Here is an 18,492-nt window from a genome sequence, read left to right as displayed (position 1 = left end):
TTGTTACGAAACCTAAACCTAGGTCCGTGAGGGCAGACAGTGGCGTCCTTCGTAGAATAGAATGTTGATCTAGATAAAGTTAGACAACCTCCCACTACAAACTTGTCACACTAAAGCATGAAATTGATAGGTACAACACGTTTGCTATTACAAATATAAATTCTATTACAGGGACTTGAATCGAAGAGGATAAGATAAGCTTAGATATTTCCTGTTTAAATGTTGTTTAACGCCAAGACCACATTGGAAAGCGAATGACTAGATATGACGGTAATGGGTTCACCGGACCGACGGCAAAACCCAGGGTTTAAAAAAATCCGGGTAGAAAAATCACTAATTTTAAAATACAAAAATATACATAACATAATATTTAAAGTTATTATCGTAGTCGTCTCAGCGAAAACACGAAAACGAAAGATTTTCTTTCGAAACATATCGAAATGGCATTACAATCTCAATTTACATTTATGTTTTCACACACTTTTCCCCCATTTTCAGGCATTGCGTATAGAACAGCTTAGCTTATTACTGTTATACATATAGTATGTCATTACGAGAGAGCGACCAAATCAAAATTATTCATTCCCCAGATTGGAAATCGAACCCACATACGAAACGCATACAGTCAAACTTTGCAACTGCGCCATGACGGCACCAATCTAGAATAGAATGAGAGATATTTCATCAGCTAACGAGAAATCTAATGATTGTTGTTATTGGCATGTATTAAAAACATGCAGTTTCTCGTTTCTCCCCAGTGTTTATCTACGCAGAGCGTGATAAATTAAGCATGTCTAGGATTATATCACTTCTAAGATGTGAAGCGTAACAAATTAAACGTATTTATGAGTTTCAAAATGAACAAATGTTTTTCTAGTATTGCATATTTCGGAGTTTGAAAAATATATGACGCTGTTCCTTATTTATTGTCATTCTTTTGAATTTCAAGAAAAAATAATTAAAAAGTACGTATATTTAAATATTAAAATTGAACCTTGATGTATGTTTAAACAATGAAATACACCTAACGAGTCATGCTTAGATAAAAAAGATGTAGGCAGTAGGTTGTAAAAGGTCAATTACTTTATTGTTTAATTTGTTTAAAACATTTAAAATATAATTTACAAATAAACAAACAATCATTATGGTTAATTGCAATAATTAGTAATTTGGTTTTATAAGAAACAACAATGACTTAAAAATAATTGGTTTTATATTGATATTATTTTGAAAACAACAAATGATATTGATATTTGGCTAAATTGTTGTACGGTATAGTTAAATTTAATGTAAGCAAACGTAATTAATATGAAATGGTTAATCTAATACAATTTTAATAAATATTTGTATTACTAACCAGAGCAACATAGTCACCTTAGTGACTCAGCTCTTAAAATGAGAATAAAAAAAAACAAAAAAAAACAAATGAAAAAGAAAATATTTTTAAGCATTACAGATTTTTTTATTCTCCTACACGTTCACAGAGGTATATAAATGGATAATACTACATCTATCTAAAAACGGATATTAAATGTTGAATGGCGACACTTGTCCCGCTTAGCAAGGTAGGCAGACAGCGGGAACCTAATTTTAAGACACCCCGTTGCCCACTTCCCGCTCAATTTTAGACACACCGCGAAGTCCACAAAGTAATACATAATTGAAATTATTTTTAAATATAAACATTCCTGTTCTGAACCCACAGCCACCCTGCGTCATCAGGCACATCTTACTCGTGTCACGACACAAATATCATTGACAACTATTATTAATAACAATAAGATAAATATTTAACATATTGTACACAAAGATTCGTTGCCCTAATTTTATAAGCACTTCACATTAATCTCTTACATCGTGGGACGTTACACCGCCAATTCCTTTATGAGATAAATTCAATTCTATCTGACAGCTGACTCAAATAAAACTAGCTGCGAAGAAAAACGTCTTTAGAACCTTAATAAAGTTTTAAAATAAAATTAACTAACAATGAAATAAAACTTTTCTTGTATTAGTACAACTTTTTCATAGTAATAATGATCCTGCCAAACTACTATATCTTATCTATATCTATTACTACAATCCATAAGCCACAAACTGTTGGCCATATAAGGCCTGATCGAACGAGGTTACCCCCACATCGTATATCCGAACGACCATACTAGATGTACGATAGAAGTCAATTATTAAATTATCACCAGCCACAGAATCCTTGATTAGTAGATTTATCGCTAGCTTGCGAAGAAACAGACGTAAATAGATATAAATGTTGTATAGAAATTGGAATATGTGAACATGACGTGACCATACAACGGAAGTAAATTGCAATATGAATGTTTTCACTGCCTTGTAGCAATTATTATAAGAAACCAATACACTTTCAAATACATTCGAATTTGATTTTTCATATGATAACATTATAGTACAAGAGATTATCTATTTCATCACTGGCGTACAAGAATACGAATATAAATAAAGTGAAGACATCCAAGACACTGAAGCAAAAAGTAAATACTAAAAACCACCACTATATGAAACAATAAACACAATCGCCTATAGCTCAGTCAAGAACATTAATTTGTTATTTAAAAAAAACATGTTATAATATAAAAAAAATAATGATATATAACCGAATAAACTCAAGTTAATTTATAGCACAGACAGTGCATGCGCGTCGCGTGCGCGTCGTATTCGCAACTGGAGGTGCGCGAGCGTCGATGTCTTTCACTTAGTTTCGTTAAGTAAAGGTCCCCTGCCATCAAACTAATGATGTTTAGAAGTTAGTGTATAAGAAATAGCATCATGTAATTTAATATGTATTCTTTATAATAATAATAGGAGAGGAACGAAAGCAATAAATATTTAGAAAATTGTTATTTAAAAAAATATTTAAAAGGTTTTAACATTTCTTTACCAATTCTCATCTTTGTATTCAGTTTTAGTAAAGAGATTTACATAAACATTCTAATAAAAGTATATTAGAAGCAAAAAAACATATTATTTAACAAAAAATAAAAAGCTAACGCACCTCGCGGGCATGTACGTGCGGCCACGCAATTTCAAGCATGAACGGTACATTCAGAGAACACAACCAATAATTATTACGACGACGAGCGAAACATGACATGCGAGTAAAGAAACTAATGTTACTTCTTATACACTTGTAATAGCTTATCGACGTTGCAATTTATTAAATGCGATCTTAAAAATTAAAATACCTGTATATGACGAAGAATAATAAAGTAAGAAAAAACCAAATATTTATGAAGCAATAAAAATTTAAAAGCAATTATTGGTACACGTATGAAATGCCCAATGTTGTAATAACGTAAGACAAGCTGCTTTATTTTTTGTGAAAAAAGGAATTTCATAATATAAAATGAGGCCAGATCGATGATCATATCCAAATACGAAGAGATCTTGCACGGGCAGACGAGGTCGACCGCATGTCAGCGTGTATTCGTACAATACAATACAATTAATACTGGTGGGTGCTACCAAAATTGGCGATGTCGCTTGACCAACCTCCTGAGATCTCTGTATATTTAAAAAATATATATATAATGAAACTTGTATGCATATTTATTAAGGAGAAACTTTACATTTTGAAACTTTGAACATTACAATTTGTTCAAACAATTGAACAAAGGGCAACAGATGTAAAATTTTGACTGTAATTCCCAATGAAAGACAAGACAATACTCTATACATTTTTCATAAAAATCACATAAAAAATATAAATTAATATAACTACAGGTTCATTTATTTTAAAAAATTAAATGAAATAGATCGTAAACAAAACAATAACAATATTAGTTAGTTAAATAAATTTCATATCATTTTTAGTGCACAAATTGATATTTACTCGAAAAAAAAATATACTCTATACGTACAATTAGTATATTCTAAAAGTTATCCTAAGAAAAAAAAACCATAAATTCGGTATTACTGTCTAGAACGAGACTGAGTAGATCATTGCAATAAATTTTACGAAACAACTTAAAACTTTATATACTGCTGGTAGCGAAATGCGTTAAAAGCAAGTGTGAAAGGATATAGAGAAAATATATTAAGCCGTTGTTTTAAATGTTTTCTTGAAATTGAAGTAATATAAATCGTTTATCACCTAAGTCCAATCTATTAATCTATTTTGAAAAAAATATTTCTGAATTTCTTTCACGTTTTTCAATAATGATCTACTTATAGTACTAGCATATTTGGTTTAAACATATGAATACTATTCAATTAATATTTGCATTATTCATTACCAATGCGACCAGTTTATTTTAGTCAATCTATTTTTGTCCTAATGTAATTTGTATTGGTTTTGTAAATAAAATAATAATAAATAAATAAATAAAATTACGAAGTCAACAAACAACAAGTCGTAGCTCAGTGGCGCTAGCATGTGACTGTAAGCGCGAGAGATTGTGGTTTTGAATTAAGAGGGTGTCGAATTGATATCATATAGTACGCGATGGAATGTACAATCATACAAAAAAAAATACCCCAAAAAACATGTTCACTAAAAGTTTTTAAATATAATTATCTTGTACTAACTGAGTAACACCTAAATCCCCTCAGCAATACAAGGCGATTAAGTGAAGCTTCAATCATAATTTACATGCGTTTCGTGACAGCCACATGCGGGGACGCTTGACCCGATTGCATGTGACATGTAAACACTGTATGTGACCGTTTGTCATACACATGTTACATGTTACAGGGTTATATTTATATTTTCAATATAATATAATAGTTTTGCTTGTAATATATTCATTTTCAATATATTTGGTTCAAGATAGTTCAGTGTTTCAATATATTTCAGTGGCACATGCCTGTGACTGTAAACGCACCACGTTAAGGGTTTGATTCCCACTCGGGGAAGTAATATTTATGAGAAAATGTAATATTTAATATATATATTTTCATTTATACTAGGCAAAGCGCGGCGTTGTCTACAGAGTTCGGCGGGAGGTCTCCACCTTCGACTTCCGTAGAGTGTCATAATATTCTCTCTGCCAAACCTGCTATATGCGGGATGCAGCGTGAAGTAAATATAACATTTTGTTAGGTATATTAACTATTACTTGTTTTAGAAGAAATTAAGAATATTGATACATTGTTTAATAATTATTTGGAATTTAATTCCGTTCAGTAACAAAAAAACAGACAGAGAGACAGTCACTTACGTATTATTTTTAGTATTGTTTTGTATACACAAAGCAATTAAATTAAAATTGTAAATTAAATTCAAACTTTTTTACTATTCATGTACCATTTTTTATGTAGTAGATAAAAATTTTATGAATGAAACAATGAGGTTGTATTGATATGTTAATACCCATATGTCATTGACAATATGCGACAAATTCATTAAGTTTCGTTAAATTATTCGACTTTTTTTTAGATAAAACAACAATTCATTGAATTTTTTTACAAGGAATGCTATTAAAATAACTATAGGCCAAGGTGTTTTCAATTTGTTTAATGTATCGCCATATCATCAAGGAGAATATAGTGAGCGTAAGGCACAAATATTCATAAGTGTATTATTATACTATAGGACAGCATCTAATCTATATGAAAAAAAATGTGTTAATAAACCGTCAGCAACAAAAAATATACAAGAATAAAAAAAACTATTAAATTATTATGAATTTGAACCTTAGACTAACCAACTCAATTATACATTCGAAATATAATTCCAAAAGCCTCGAATGAATTATACCTAATAGGTAATAGAATAGAAGTTTTCCCATAACGACCAAACTAATTATCGTGGATTATCTCGCCAGCTACGTAGAGGTGAAGGTTGTATGAATGAACACCTTATTTGGCAAGTAGTAATAACTAACGGGGAGTCAAGTTTAACAACATACTATTATTTAAAATGAAAACGAGTTAACTATCCTTAGTTGAAGACCTTCGAATTGTAGACCGAGAGACCGAGTGTAATAATATTTTACAGACTGCCAACAAAAAAAATATTACTATGGCCTATTAAAATAAACTGGCTGTATTGGTAATGAATAATGCAAAAATTAATTGAATATTTCATATGTTTCAAAAAACGTAAAAGAAATTCAGAAATATTTTTTCAAAATAAACTGTTAATTTGTGAAGATTCTCTAGATGAAGGACCATTTTTTTTATCTTCACAGTGTAGAGTGGTGGAACTAGACGCTATGCTTTGCCTCGTTACCAGAGCAAGGAAATGACGATCATAAATATTGCATTGCCTCGAGTGCGAATCGAACCCACAACCTGTCGGGTTCTGTATATTCGCATGCTTATAATACTTTACAATTATTCAAATTACTGAACATACATGGGGGGTGAAATAGGTAGGTACAGAGGTCCCCTATCCATAAACTACTGTTAATCCGTCGATGAAGATAAACCTGTATAGGTACGAAATTGAATTGTGTAATAATAAACAAATTTATTTAATTGTACTGACAAAATGTAATTTATGAATAAATGAAAGAGCTGTAATTAATATGATTAATAAAGTAAAATTCAATCTGAAATTTCTTCAGAATGTCTAAACAATAATATTCTAAAGAAGATAAAAATAGTATTTTTAGCACAATTACAAAATCCAATGTATAAAAAAATACATACATAATATAAGGGAGAAATGAAGCTTAATCAATATGCCACCTTATCGTATCGCTCATGACAGTACTTCCTTATGACTAATAAAAGATAAAAGGTTGCCACTAGAGCATTAATGAAGAAATTGTGTCAAGTGTAAAGTGTGGAGGGCAGCTTGTTAGCTATAGACCTATTCAATATCATGTTTTTTGTTTTATATTACAAATTATATTGTATTGTATGATAATTAGCAATTAGCAGTGTTATGAAAAACAAATTGACAAAAAGAATATTTAATTTTTTACTTCAATTTAAAAGGTGGTTAGTATCAATCGCCTTACACAATCGAACCCACAATTTCCGCCAGGGTAACGAAAAAAGCCATTAAAACTATATTATTTAAAATTAAATTGCTTAATAAGTAATATTGCTTCAACAATGTTACATTCATGTTTTTATAATTGAATTATTCTAAAGAAGCAGCTTGTTACAAAGACAGGTGGAGTTACCAAAATGTGTGATCAAATTATATGGTACGGCATTGAAAGAAGGCAACGCTATGCATAAAAGAACAGTAGGTACTGAAGAAAGGATAAATTAAAAAGTATGTTATAATAATTACATATGTTACTGAACATAAGAATATATATGTCATAAAATTTTATTTTATCATCAACTCTTTTAAGAGTTCTTTAAAATATAAAAATAATATTATTACTCAGGGACCCGCTCGGCTTCGCCCGCTTGAACTACACAATTATTTATTATTTAAATGGATTGCGCCGTTTCTGAGATAAGCATGAAGAAACGCAAAGACAAACAGACAAAAATATACAAATTATTTGTTTCGGGTTCTATTAGGTACATTGGTAAATGGCTAAAAATCAATTTATCCAATATATCTTCCATGTAGACGTCAATCAGTTATGATTTTACTATAAATATAGACATGATGGTCAATTTATATCAAAATTATATCTAATAAGCAATTTCCTTGTTTCCATATGAATAGATTTTCTCTATCCATTCTAAATTTCCTCTAATATTAATTATAAGATGATAAGATGTTAACTATAAAGAGATTATCTGGAGTTAATAGTCGATATAAGCTGTCTTCGCAATCCGCCCACGTGTATCGATTCCTCTTTCCAGAACATAGCAACGACATACAATATTACTTTTCCTAACATGTATTTATGTGTTCGAGATTATAATGTCTCTTGTAGTTGAGTAGTAGAGTAAGAGAATTTTATAGCAAATTAGTATGCATACATAATGAATTAAGACGTAATTTCGTTGGAAAAGAAGTTTTCTGAGTGTCATAAAACTACAATGTATAAGCTAAAAAGTAGTTAAAAAGTTGTCAACGTTATGGTCCTATTGACTAGCTTTAAGTATTAATCGTTTAAGTTTAAAGGCGTTTAAGTTTAAAATTTAATGAATTTGTGTTGTGCAATGCAATTTCTTAAAATTTGGGCGGTGCATGAAGATTGGATTGCTTTAACACTAGGTTCCCTCTTTCTATATGCGGGATTAAGCGTCAATTAAAAAAGATAAAACAAATAAAACTACTCACCAAGCTACTTTCTCCGTTTATGCCATTTTCGACAAGAATATCCTCAAACAATATATCAGCTTCACAAGGGGAACAAAGATTACTGAGCAATTCACTGAATCTTTCTACTTTCCGAACACACACGGCACCTAACAAGCCCACATCGGATTTCACTAATTTTGGCACAACACCATTTTCATTTTTCACTTTATCAACTTTATTATTAGCTGTAGATTCTTTAATAGGAATGTATGAATTATTTGAACATTTTTTGAGATCCTTTTCTTGCGTCTTTTCTACTTTCGGAACATTTGATCGTATTTCGCTACTTTTATCTTCGACCAAATCGTTGTATATATCTTCGAATATCTCTTTTTCCAAATTGCTGGATACATTTTTGTCGCCAAGTATATCATTCAATATGTCATCAACATCAACACTCTTATCTTCGTCATTTACACTACTTATTTTAGATTCATCAGTCAAAGATATACTTTTCTTTCTCTCGTCTAACTTTAAAAAATTCTTTTCGTCAACAATTTTTCCTTTAGGACTACTAACTATAAAATTATTTTTGTCTTTTTCAAAAATATTTTTATTATTGGAATGTTTAAGTTTCGATCTAATAGCACCATTTTCTTTCTCTGGAAAACTTGCGGTCGCAATTTTCAAATTTTCTTTTTCGTGGCTATGTCTTCTGTTGGAATTTATTCGCTTATCTCTATCTACTATTTTGGCATTTTTAGGTGATTTATTTTTTTCATCTTCTAAAAGTGATAGTACGGAAGAGCTTCTATTGGTCTTCTTCGGAGACTGGCAAGAGTCTGAATTATTGGCAGCAGCAGCTCTAAGACGTGACGTTCGCGTAGTTCTAATAGGCACTGAAGTTGAGGCTGTGTTCAAATTTAATTCAGAGGAAGACTTAAGATTTGTTACCGTATCTTCTAAGGGCGATCGACTAGTTCCTTTCTTTGGACGTCTGAAATGAGACAAACAACATTTTAATTAATAACATAGTATTTATAATAAACAATTCAAAAATGTTTTATTAATTTAAATAGAAATACGTTTTATCATATTCAAATGAAACCGAACCCACCTCTCAGTCACATTAGAAGAGAATAAAGTCGCCGTTCTAGCTGTCAGTTGTCTCCTTCGCTCTTCCTTATATTTCTGTATCCTGGCCGCTCTGGCCTCGTCTGCGGACTGGCTCATGTCGTCCCCCAAGTTCAGACGATGTCACGAACGATTTATGTCTTCCCTGTATATTTGCGCGTCTTTAAATCTAGTTTGAATCTTGTCTAGCATTGCGACATTAAGCAAGTAGGGCGGAATTGTTGGCAGTGATTTATACAGGCTAAGGCTGGAGGTAGGCGTTGAAGTCTCGTGCGGTATCTGAAATTCAAAATAACATACATTACATAAAAATAACGAATTTTGCATGAGAAAATTACACGCTATTTGCCTATCGAATTGGATAAAGAGATTATCTCTTTATCCTTTCTAAGTAAGTAAACAAACATTTTCATAAAACCAAATGGATTGCATTTGCACGTGTGAAACAAGATCTATGTGACATCATTGTGTGCAATACGAGCGCCGGCAGTCGCAAAATCACGGAATAAAACAATACTGTTTTGCTTATCGCAAAGCGCGGATTGCATTTCAAGGCACATCGGCTTTTGTTCCATTGTTACGCTTCTCCTGTAAACTATGGGAATGATTGTGTTACGCACTACTAAGGTGATGTATCATCGTTAGGAAATGGCTCACGTTGTTCTAATTTGGGCTGCTTAGTTTTTATGTCGTATAACACCTACTGGTTTATGCAAAAGTTAATTGATTACTTATATTTTTAGGTGTCACACTGTTTCCCTACATACATATAGGAAGGTGAATACAAAAGACCTAGTATTACGACACTCCATTCTCTCCGTCCTTCGCTTTTCATTGAGTCGCGGAATTTAACGCCGCACTTTATTAGACCAGAGTGTGGAAATGAAAACCATTCATCGGCCCGAATGGTGATCGAACCCTTTTCTTTATTCTTCTCATTTACTCTTCCTTCCTTTATTCTTCTCATTTATAATTAGACACTATTACACTGCTACAATACCCTAAGCAATACTTGAAAGTATTACTTGAAAATACAGTGGAAATTTAACATAACGTCGCTCGATTTAATGACGGACCTCCCAAAGCTTCGAAACAAAAGACGCCATAAAATACTTAGTCCCTTTAGTGATTTACATAATTTATTTATCTACCTACATACATACACAGTTTCACGCTTTATCCCTAGCGGGGTAGTCGGTGAGAACGGAGCACAAAACGCTACGGTCTCTACATACCTCGACTTTCGCCATGTCCACTGCCACCAACCTCTTCAGACATACCCTCCGGGGGGTCCTCATGCTTTTTACGTGACCTTCCTCAAGTATCTTTGTTACAATTATACTGTGTTTTCGAAAGTCAACCGAGGTTTTCCCCCTTATTTATTCATTTAATTACATTTACTACTTAGTAAAACTAATAATAAAGTTAGACAAACAAAAAATCCACTCCACAATTATTTCTCTTCGTAAATGTGTACAATTCTATCCAATATTACTATTTGTACGACGAAGCTGGCTCGTAATTACATGAATCGGAGTGAGCAAACTTCGCAACTTGGTATGTTATTAAAAGGAAAGTAACAATAGGATATTTTAATTAAAATTATTCTCCTTTATCTAACTTGATATAAGAGAAGGATTTATGATTTATTTACTGTACAGTTATTTACTTTATTTAACTTCAGAGTTCATACCCAAGTTATACATAAGGTCATATAACAAACGGAAATGTAGTAAGAAATAAGCATCATTAAACATTATGTGTAAAGAGGCTAACACAATATTTTTTTTGTTAAGAATGTAAACTATTGGCAATAAGTATATTAAATATAAGCAAAAACTCTTTGACTTAATAACAACTTTGTATATTATTATTAATCTTTTAATACTTTTTATCAAGAAACATTATGTATTTTTATCTTACTTAAAATAATTCATTCCCTCAATTGGGAATCGAACCTAGACAGCCTCAAATTTCAATAATGCACATTCAATTATTACGTAATATGTAGGTTGTACGCTTTTACTCACGTAAGTGGCCGCGAACGTAAAAGGAAAATGCTTATTAAACAAGGAGTAATCGCATTAATGGCTCATCGTAGTCATAGTGAGCATATATAACATTGGCATTGAGTGAAGTTACATAGGTATGTACAATGCAGGCCAGTGGTGGCGCAGGGGAACAAACTGTGATTGTAAATGCGACAGGTGTGGGTTCGATTTCCACTTGAGGAAATGAAATATGTCATTCTCATTTCTTCGCTCTGGTGTCGAGGCAAAGCGCGACGTTGGGTTCGGCGGAAAATGGGGGGCGGAATATGTTAACACTAGGTTCCCTTTGCCTTCCTTTATGCGTGCAGGATACAGCGTGATGCCGATTTTTTATTGATATGTAATTGTACATATTAAATGTTACAGGAAGTTCATATTTTTTTAAATACAAAGTGCCCACCTATAAGCCTTCACAGATTGAATTAAATAACTTAGTAAATTTACGTGACTTTTACTGGTTTATGACACGACAAAGGTTTTTTTAAAAGGTTATCCATTAAACAAACCATTTCCACTTCCATATATCAGCATTAAATTTACATGTTTATTAAATAAAAATAAACAAAATGACACGTACCGCACATGTTTATTGAAGTGATTAAAAGTTTTTAAAATTAAATTCAATTCAAAAAAATCTAAATTATTAAATATAATAATGAAACCAAATCAGTAAAACAAGCAACTTGAAATTACATTTGTCTCACCTATAAAAATTAGGATATAATTATATTTAGATCAACTTCACTCTATATACCACATATAGCAGGATAGGCAGAGGGAACCTGGTATCTTGCCCCATTTTCGGGGCATTGGTACCAGAGCGAAAAAGATAAAATAATAAACAATAATCCATTCCCCCAAGAGGCAATCGAATCCAAAACCGTAGCGTTACAGTTACACGTCTGCGCTACAACGGCCTCAATTATAAGTTGAATTAATAGAGAAGGCACTTAATTAACTACTTTGCCGACAGACAATTTCCTTGTACACCACGAGATAAATCTATAAAACATAAAGATAGATAAAGTACCTATAAATAAGTGATAAATGCATGGCGCAGATAAGTTTAATCGTTGAAGAGTGCACTAAAAAGATAACCTCGTAACACAAATCAATAATATTATAATCATAGAAACAATGTTAATTGTAATATGGGTCGAACACGTTTTAATGCACTCGTCGATCAACACGTGAATTGGAAGAGAGTAATTAACTCAGTCGTTGCATTTAAGACGTACTTCTGACCTAATTGCGAGCGGTGGTCGTGAGTTCGAATTATAGTTGTGGGATTGTGTGTATTAAAAATATATGCAACGTGATATTTCGTGAGTTTCTTTTTAGACGGCATTTATTGTATAGAAAAACGTGAAAATGTACACGTGGCTTTCAATATAAATCAATTAAAATAGCTATTTGCAAGTAGATATATGGTCGTTCCATAGCTTTATATATTTACGTTATAAAATATGACTATTCATATGCTTTTAAAGATATATAAAATCTCCAAATATTTATACAAGTTTTTATATAAATTGTATTTCTAATCTATTAAATGTTTCAACGTAAAAAAAACGATAGTAAAGCATTATTGATACATTAATATTACATTATAATACATTCTTGTCTGTTATATCTGCACGTCTGCAGGAATCTAATCGCAATCTTCTGAGCGACTCCGCAGTTTTTATAGAATTGTGTATTCTCACACTCTACTTCACACGAAGACGCAACTAATGTTTGTTTTTACGTCCATATTGACTTTTTTCCATCGCCTCGATAGTTTTATAAATAGTATTAAATATAGGCATCTTTATACTAAATATTATCATAAATTACTTTAGGTCTATGAGACTTGGATGATATTTAGTAAAAAAGAAACTTTTCTTAATCATTGTCTTCTTGGTATACACAATTAGAAAAAGAAACTTGATTTTCATCAAAAATAATGAAATTAAGTGACAAATAATGAGGAGTTGGTATAGTTTCAAATTTCACACTATAAACTAATGATAATCAATATAACGGGGTGAAATCATCTACTATACATATAATTAGTGTTGAGAACGCCAGAACCATGTATTTAAGCGCAAGCGAGCATGGATCCGCATACCGACGGTCGTTGAACGCGTTGGACCAATCTTACGAGATAAATAGCGCAGAAAATGTTACTTTTTGAGGCAAATCCAGTAATTAAATAAGTATATTCGATGTTTACGCGTGTAAGCAGTTAGTGATAGATCACTTTGTTCATTACTTTTGGCCTTTTTTTAGTATGTTTCGTAGCAATTTCAAATACGTACGCAATGAGAAGAGTTCTTACGCCGCAGTTTAAAATATTACGAAAAATTGAAATTATTTATATCTTTAATAATTATTTATTTTTTAAAAAACTTCTACAATAGTAAAATCAAAATTTGATGATAATTACTATTTAAATATGCAACTTTCAGGTATTCTAGACAAATAAAACCAGTACTTCGTCCATATCATAGAAGAAACTAGCGATTGGCCTCGAGCAAGAACCGAAAGCGTTTGTTATTAGATTCGTTATCAACGCTGTTATCGTCACCAGTGAAATTAGAGCGGAGGCAGATGCTCCACTAAACGGCTTTATCTTGGTATGTTATACCTATTGTTATTTTCAATGTTATTTTTTTATATATAATATAATGTCATTTTATATAAAATTTATAAATATTGATAGTAAATAGTAGTGAAAATAAATAAATAAATTATTATTAATTTCTTTTATTTTTTACCTAATTTCAAAAATAAGGAGGTTATCAATTAGTGTTGAGAACGTCAGAACCATGTATTGTTATCAATTAGACTTTACCTATACTTTTTTGTATCTGACAAAGTTTAGTTCAGTCCATGCCAGACAAACCAAAATATTTGTGGACCTACAACCGATCCAGGTTTATGACACATTCTGAACATTATGAGACACAAGGATTCTTAGAAAAAGTATTATTTACTACATGATACATCTTATGGTATATCATTGAGCGAGGGTGAGACAGTACGTACGTGAAAACAAAGTGAAGAGTTCAGAACGAGGAGTTATATGAACCTATCATAAATCATGCTCACTGAGAATAATACATTACTTCTTATAACGTCATCGGTCAATGCATACCATTAGGAAAGAATTTTTAATACCATAGATGATCTAATAGACTATCACATATTTTCTGCTCATATTACCGCAACTAATACTTGAAAAAGAGATTATGATAAAAAAAATCGATTTTTATTAAAAGCTTAAAATTCAATAACTATATAAACACATATACGAAAATGAACAATGTTTGTCCATCAATCAATCTGGATCTAAACATTAATATACAGACAATATAACAAATCGATCGTTATGTAACGTTACCTCGCAAACTTCTGTGCATAAATCATTATTCACAGCTACATCGCTCCGGGAGCAGTACAGAAATAAATTCAAATAACACCCGAAAGGATGCTCTGCGAGAGACCAAAGTATTTGCAATAAACTATGGAGAAAAAAGATAATAAAATATTTGTTATAAAAATATATGATATGTTCTTATTGAACAGTAGGTTGTGTAATGAGTGTAAGTTCCGATCTTATTTCTTATGTAAATGTATATATAAATAAATTAATTAATTATTAAAATTCTGTTTTTGCAAGAGTTTTTTTTTACTGAGTATAGTGACTCTACACTTTTCAAAAAGTATTTCATAATAAATAGTTTACGACTAAATATGCAAGATAATAAATTAAATTACTTAAATTGCATTTAATAGGTGCGCAAAAATTAATTAAATAATAATATCTTTATAAACAAAAAATAATTTAATAGAAACTTGAATGCATGCAAATAAAAGTAAACGAGACATGATAAACACATGACAGAGATAAATTGAATGCAAAAAAAAAACTGTTGATTAATTGAACAGGTAGAAATAACAGTGCAGTGATTATGTATAGGTAGGTATACATATATAGGATTTTGCATAACAATATATAGTTTGGCATAATTATATATTTTCATGAGAAATCCTTTATAATTATTTTAAAAATAACGACTAATTTATGGATATATATATTGCTCAATTAATTGTCATAATATTATTATTACTGTATAGATAAGAATGGCAAACACCGAAACGATAAAAGGTCACATAGCTGTGTATAACAAAAAAAATAGATTTAAAACGTGTTTGCAACATTATGTGTAGTTCTCACAGTGTAATTCCATCTCAGAACTGCCGTTCACGCGACATAAATACATACGATTCCACAAGCAAAACGTCTTTGAAAGTGAAGCTTAACTCTTCGTGGCATATGATATGAATATGATAACACGGCATATCAATATTTACTCAGCTCGTATGAGTAAACATGGCAAACTGTCGACGGCGACTGGCGGACTTTCCTCGCCATACAAACAAACTTGTTTTGCGAAACACTCCCGTACAACTTTGGCCGTTTCACTTATAGCAAGCAAGGCAAGATTAATAAAATTTAATTTTATCTTTCTTCATATACATACCCGCTACGTTGTAAATAAAGAAAAACCTGTTAAAATATCTCTTGAACATAATTTATATTGACAGTAATTTACAAGAATTAACTTTTTATGTATGCGAGAATTATCTTTTTAAATATCAAATTACTTTCTTTCGCCTTCCTGTTGCCTTTATACAAAAGTGGTAATTTTTATAATACAAAAATATTATATTTTTATAATACAAAATCTTCTCGTACAATGACAGTCTTAAATAATAAATAATAACACCTAAAAATAACATCGAACGTCAACATTCGAGAGGTTTACATAGTACAAGTAGATAAATATCATTATATTTATTTAAAATATGACACGAATGAAGCGTCTAGTCTAAAAATATCCGCCATAATTTTTATTATATAGAGAGATAAAATTATTCCACTTCATTTATTTGTGTCAGCTGTTGAATTACACTTATGTTTTAATGATGTTATGTTTTCGAGTTTAATGTAAGTCGTAAGTAAAGTGCAAAAGTACTGTTACATATTATATTACAATTATGTGAATAAATCGTTTTAAAATTACTTTTACTTTATTTTTTATTTGTCTCATTTCTCCTACAACCGCTGCCTTTCTAGACAGCAAGAACCTTTTAATACTTATATTTAAAAACAAATGTTTACTTATAATTTATATATAGAAATTAAATATCTGTTAAATCAAGGCATCCTCCACTATGATATTTCTAAGATTGAAGCCTATTAAATGAAATCTCTTTTGTTTCATTATAACAAACAATATCATGTGATACATGATCTAAACCACTTAACATAATACCGACAAACACTGAGTCACTGTGATACGGAAGAAAGTATGAAATTTTATGTTTTCGATTTAACGACGTTATACAGTATGTTCTACATGCAGCTCTATCAAACAAAGAAACACGAAATTAAAAAGTAAAACTTAAAAAAAAAACAGGTAAGCGCGAGTCGAACACGCCCACCAAGAGTTCCGTACTAATTTGTAGGTAAATGGCAAGAATAACATATAAAAGTTGACAAACTTAAGTTTGAGGACATATGCAATAGACTCTGAAATTTGCGAAATAAATGGCTGCATCTTTTGATTGTATTGGTTTAGAAGTAGACTTTTTTTCACATCTCTAAGGGACAAGTAGACCTGAGTATTTGATATAAATTTCAGCCTGACACCTCCACGGGTTCCTGAGAAAACGGTCTTGAAAGAGGGACTGACGGACAATAAAGTGATTCTATAATTGTCTGTTACGGAACCCTAAAAAATAAAAAAAAAACGCAGTTATAAAAGTAAACGTCACACGTCCCCGTACAAATGACAGATACATTAACACAATTCACGAATGCAATAGGCGAGCATGATTCAGAGCTATTTCTTTAGTTCTTAGTTGAAAACTATTAAGTTGATTAGAAATGCTCGTCAAATCGCTTTATACCTGTGGACGTATAACATATTCATATATTTAAATCAACTCTTTATTCCTTTGTGTATGTAAAATACAGACAATTTGAGTTAAAGAAATAATGCTTACATGATTTTTGAGTTATTTACTTTAATTTAAACTCAAGTTATGTAAAGTAGCATTTCATGGTTGAAAATTGACAATACGTTATTTTACTTCAGCGATATAAATCTAACCTTAGCAACTATATAAGGTAACGTAGTACGCATTAATTTACCTACATTTTAACGACACCTATTTATTTTGCCATAAAAAGGGTTTGGAAACGTTAAAATCATTTATTTAATAACATGTTAAAGACACGACATTTTTGGCAATATAACATTTTATATTGAGATTTCATAAAGTATTATCATCCATACAAGAAATTCAGGTCACAAAGGAAAAAAATATTGGGCCACTCAACTTCCGCAGTTAAAATTAAAGTGCAGTACTCAAAGTAGGTCAGGTTTTAAGCAACTCTAAAGATTTTGCAGTTGCATTTATAATGAAAAGGATATTTACATAATCTTACAAAAGCAATTTAAATTGTCAATAATAACTGTAACGAGCAGTAAACCAGACACTATTTAAATATATCAATCCATCTGTCGAGGTCCAGAGGTTCATACATCCTAACTGAATGACTAACAAAGGCAATTTAAATATAACCTTGCAATATGACGATACACGATAAAACTATTATAAGTAAAATCTTATACAGATATCGACTATTATTCAGTGTGAATTTCATCCCTCCAATAAATATCCTCTTGAACTCCAGTGGAAAGCTTTAGAGAAGTTGCCTCATTTGCCAGTCGGCAAATTAGTCTCTATGCACATTAAAAATGCAATTCATAGGTTATATCTACTTCATGTTTACTAAAACCTAACCATTGAAAGCGAAAACAAAGTTTTTTTTCAGCTTCGTGCATATAGCCGTGTATGCAGAGGGAACCTAGTGTTAAGACAGTCTATAATATTAAATATTTCATTACCTCGAGTGGGAATCGAACCCACAACAATTTTTATTTTAAATTCATCGAAATTTTAAAATGAATGCAACCATTTGAACATCAATAATTTTTTATTAAATTTTACGGCAAATATAAATATCCTAAAGTCTCAACCTCCACTTGATACTATCATGAAAATAACAATTTAAACTTACTTTACCTCTACATATTCGATAATAAATATCAT

General features: G+C 31.0%; 1 protein-coding gene across 5 annotated transcripts in view; it reads right to left on the bottom strand.

Annotated features, from left to right (window-relative positions):
- Positions 1-18,492, bottom strand: part of LOC146537559 (uncharacterized) — a 161,326-nt gene that overhangs the window by 130,469 nt on the left and 12,365 nt on the right. For 4 of the 5 annotated variants that reach the window (XM_085188252.1, XM_085188250.1, XM_085188253.1 and 1 more), the window contains exons 2-3: positions 9,255-9,550; positions 8,177-9,134 (exon numbers count right to left, since the gene is read on the bottom strand). In XM_085188252.1, the coding sequence (XP_085044378.1) occupies positions 8,177-9,134; positions 9,255-9,370 (1,074 nt within the window). In that variant the 5' untranslated portion in view covers positions 9,371-9,550. Of the gene's footprint in view, positions 1-2,630; positions 2,676-8,176; positions 9,135-9,254; positions 9,551-18,492 lie in introns of those variants that run through there. The other variant, XM_085188254.1, reaches the window with a different exon arrangement.

Source organism: Heliconius melpomene, chromosome 7, assembly GCF_056956725.1.
Source record: "Heliconius melpomene rosina isolate 202511_hmr_F chromosome 7, ASM5695672v1, whole genome shotgun sequence".
Classification (NCBI taxonomy): domain Eukaryota; kingdom Metazoa; phylum Arthropoda; class Insecta; order Lepidoptera; family Nymphalidae; genus Heliconius; species Heliconius melpomene.
This window is presented reverse-complemented; position numbering and strand designations above follow the sequence as displayed.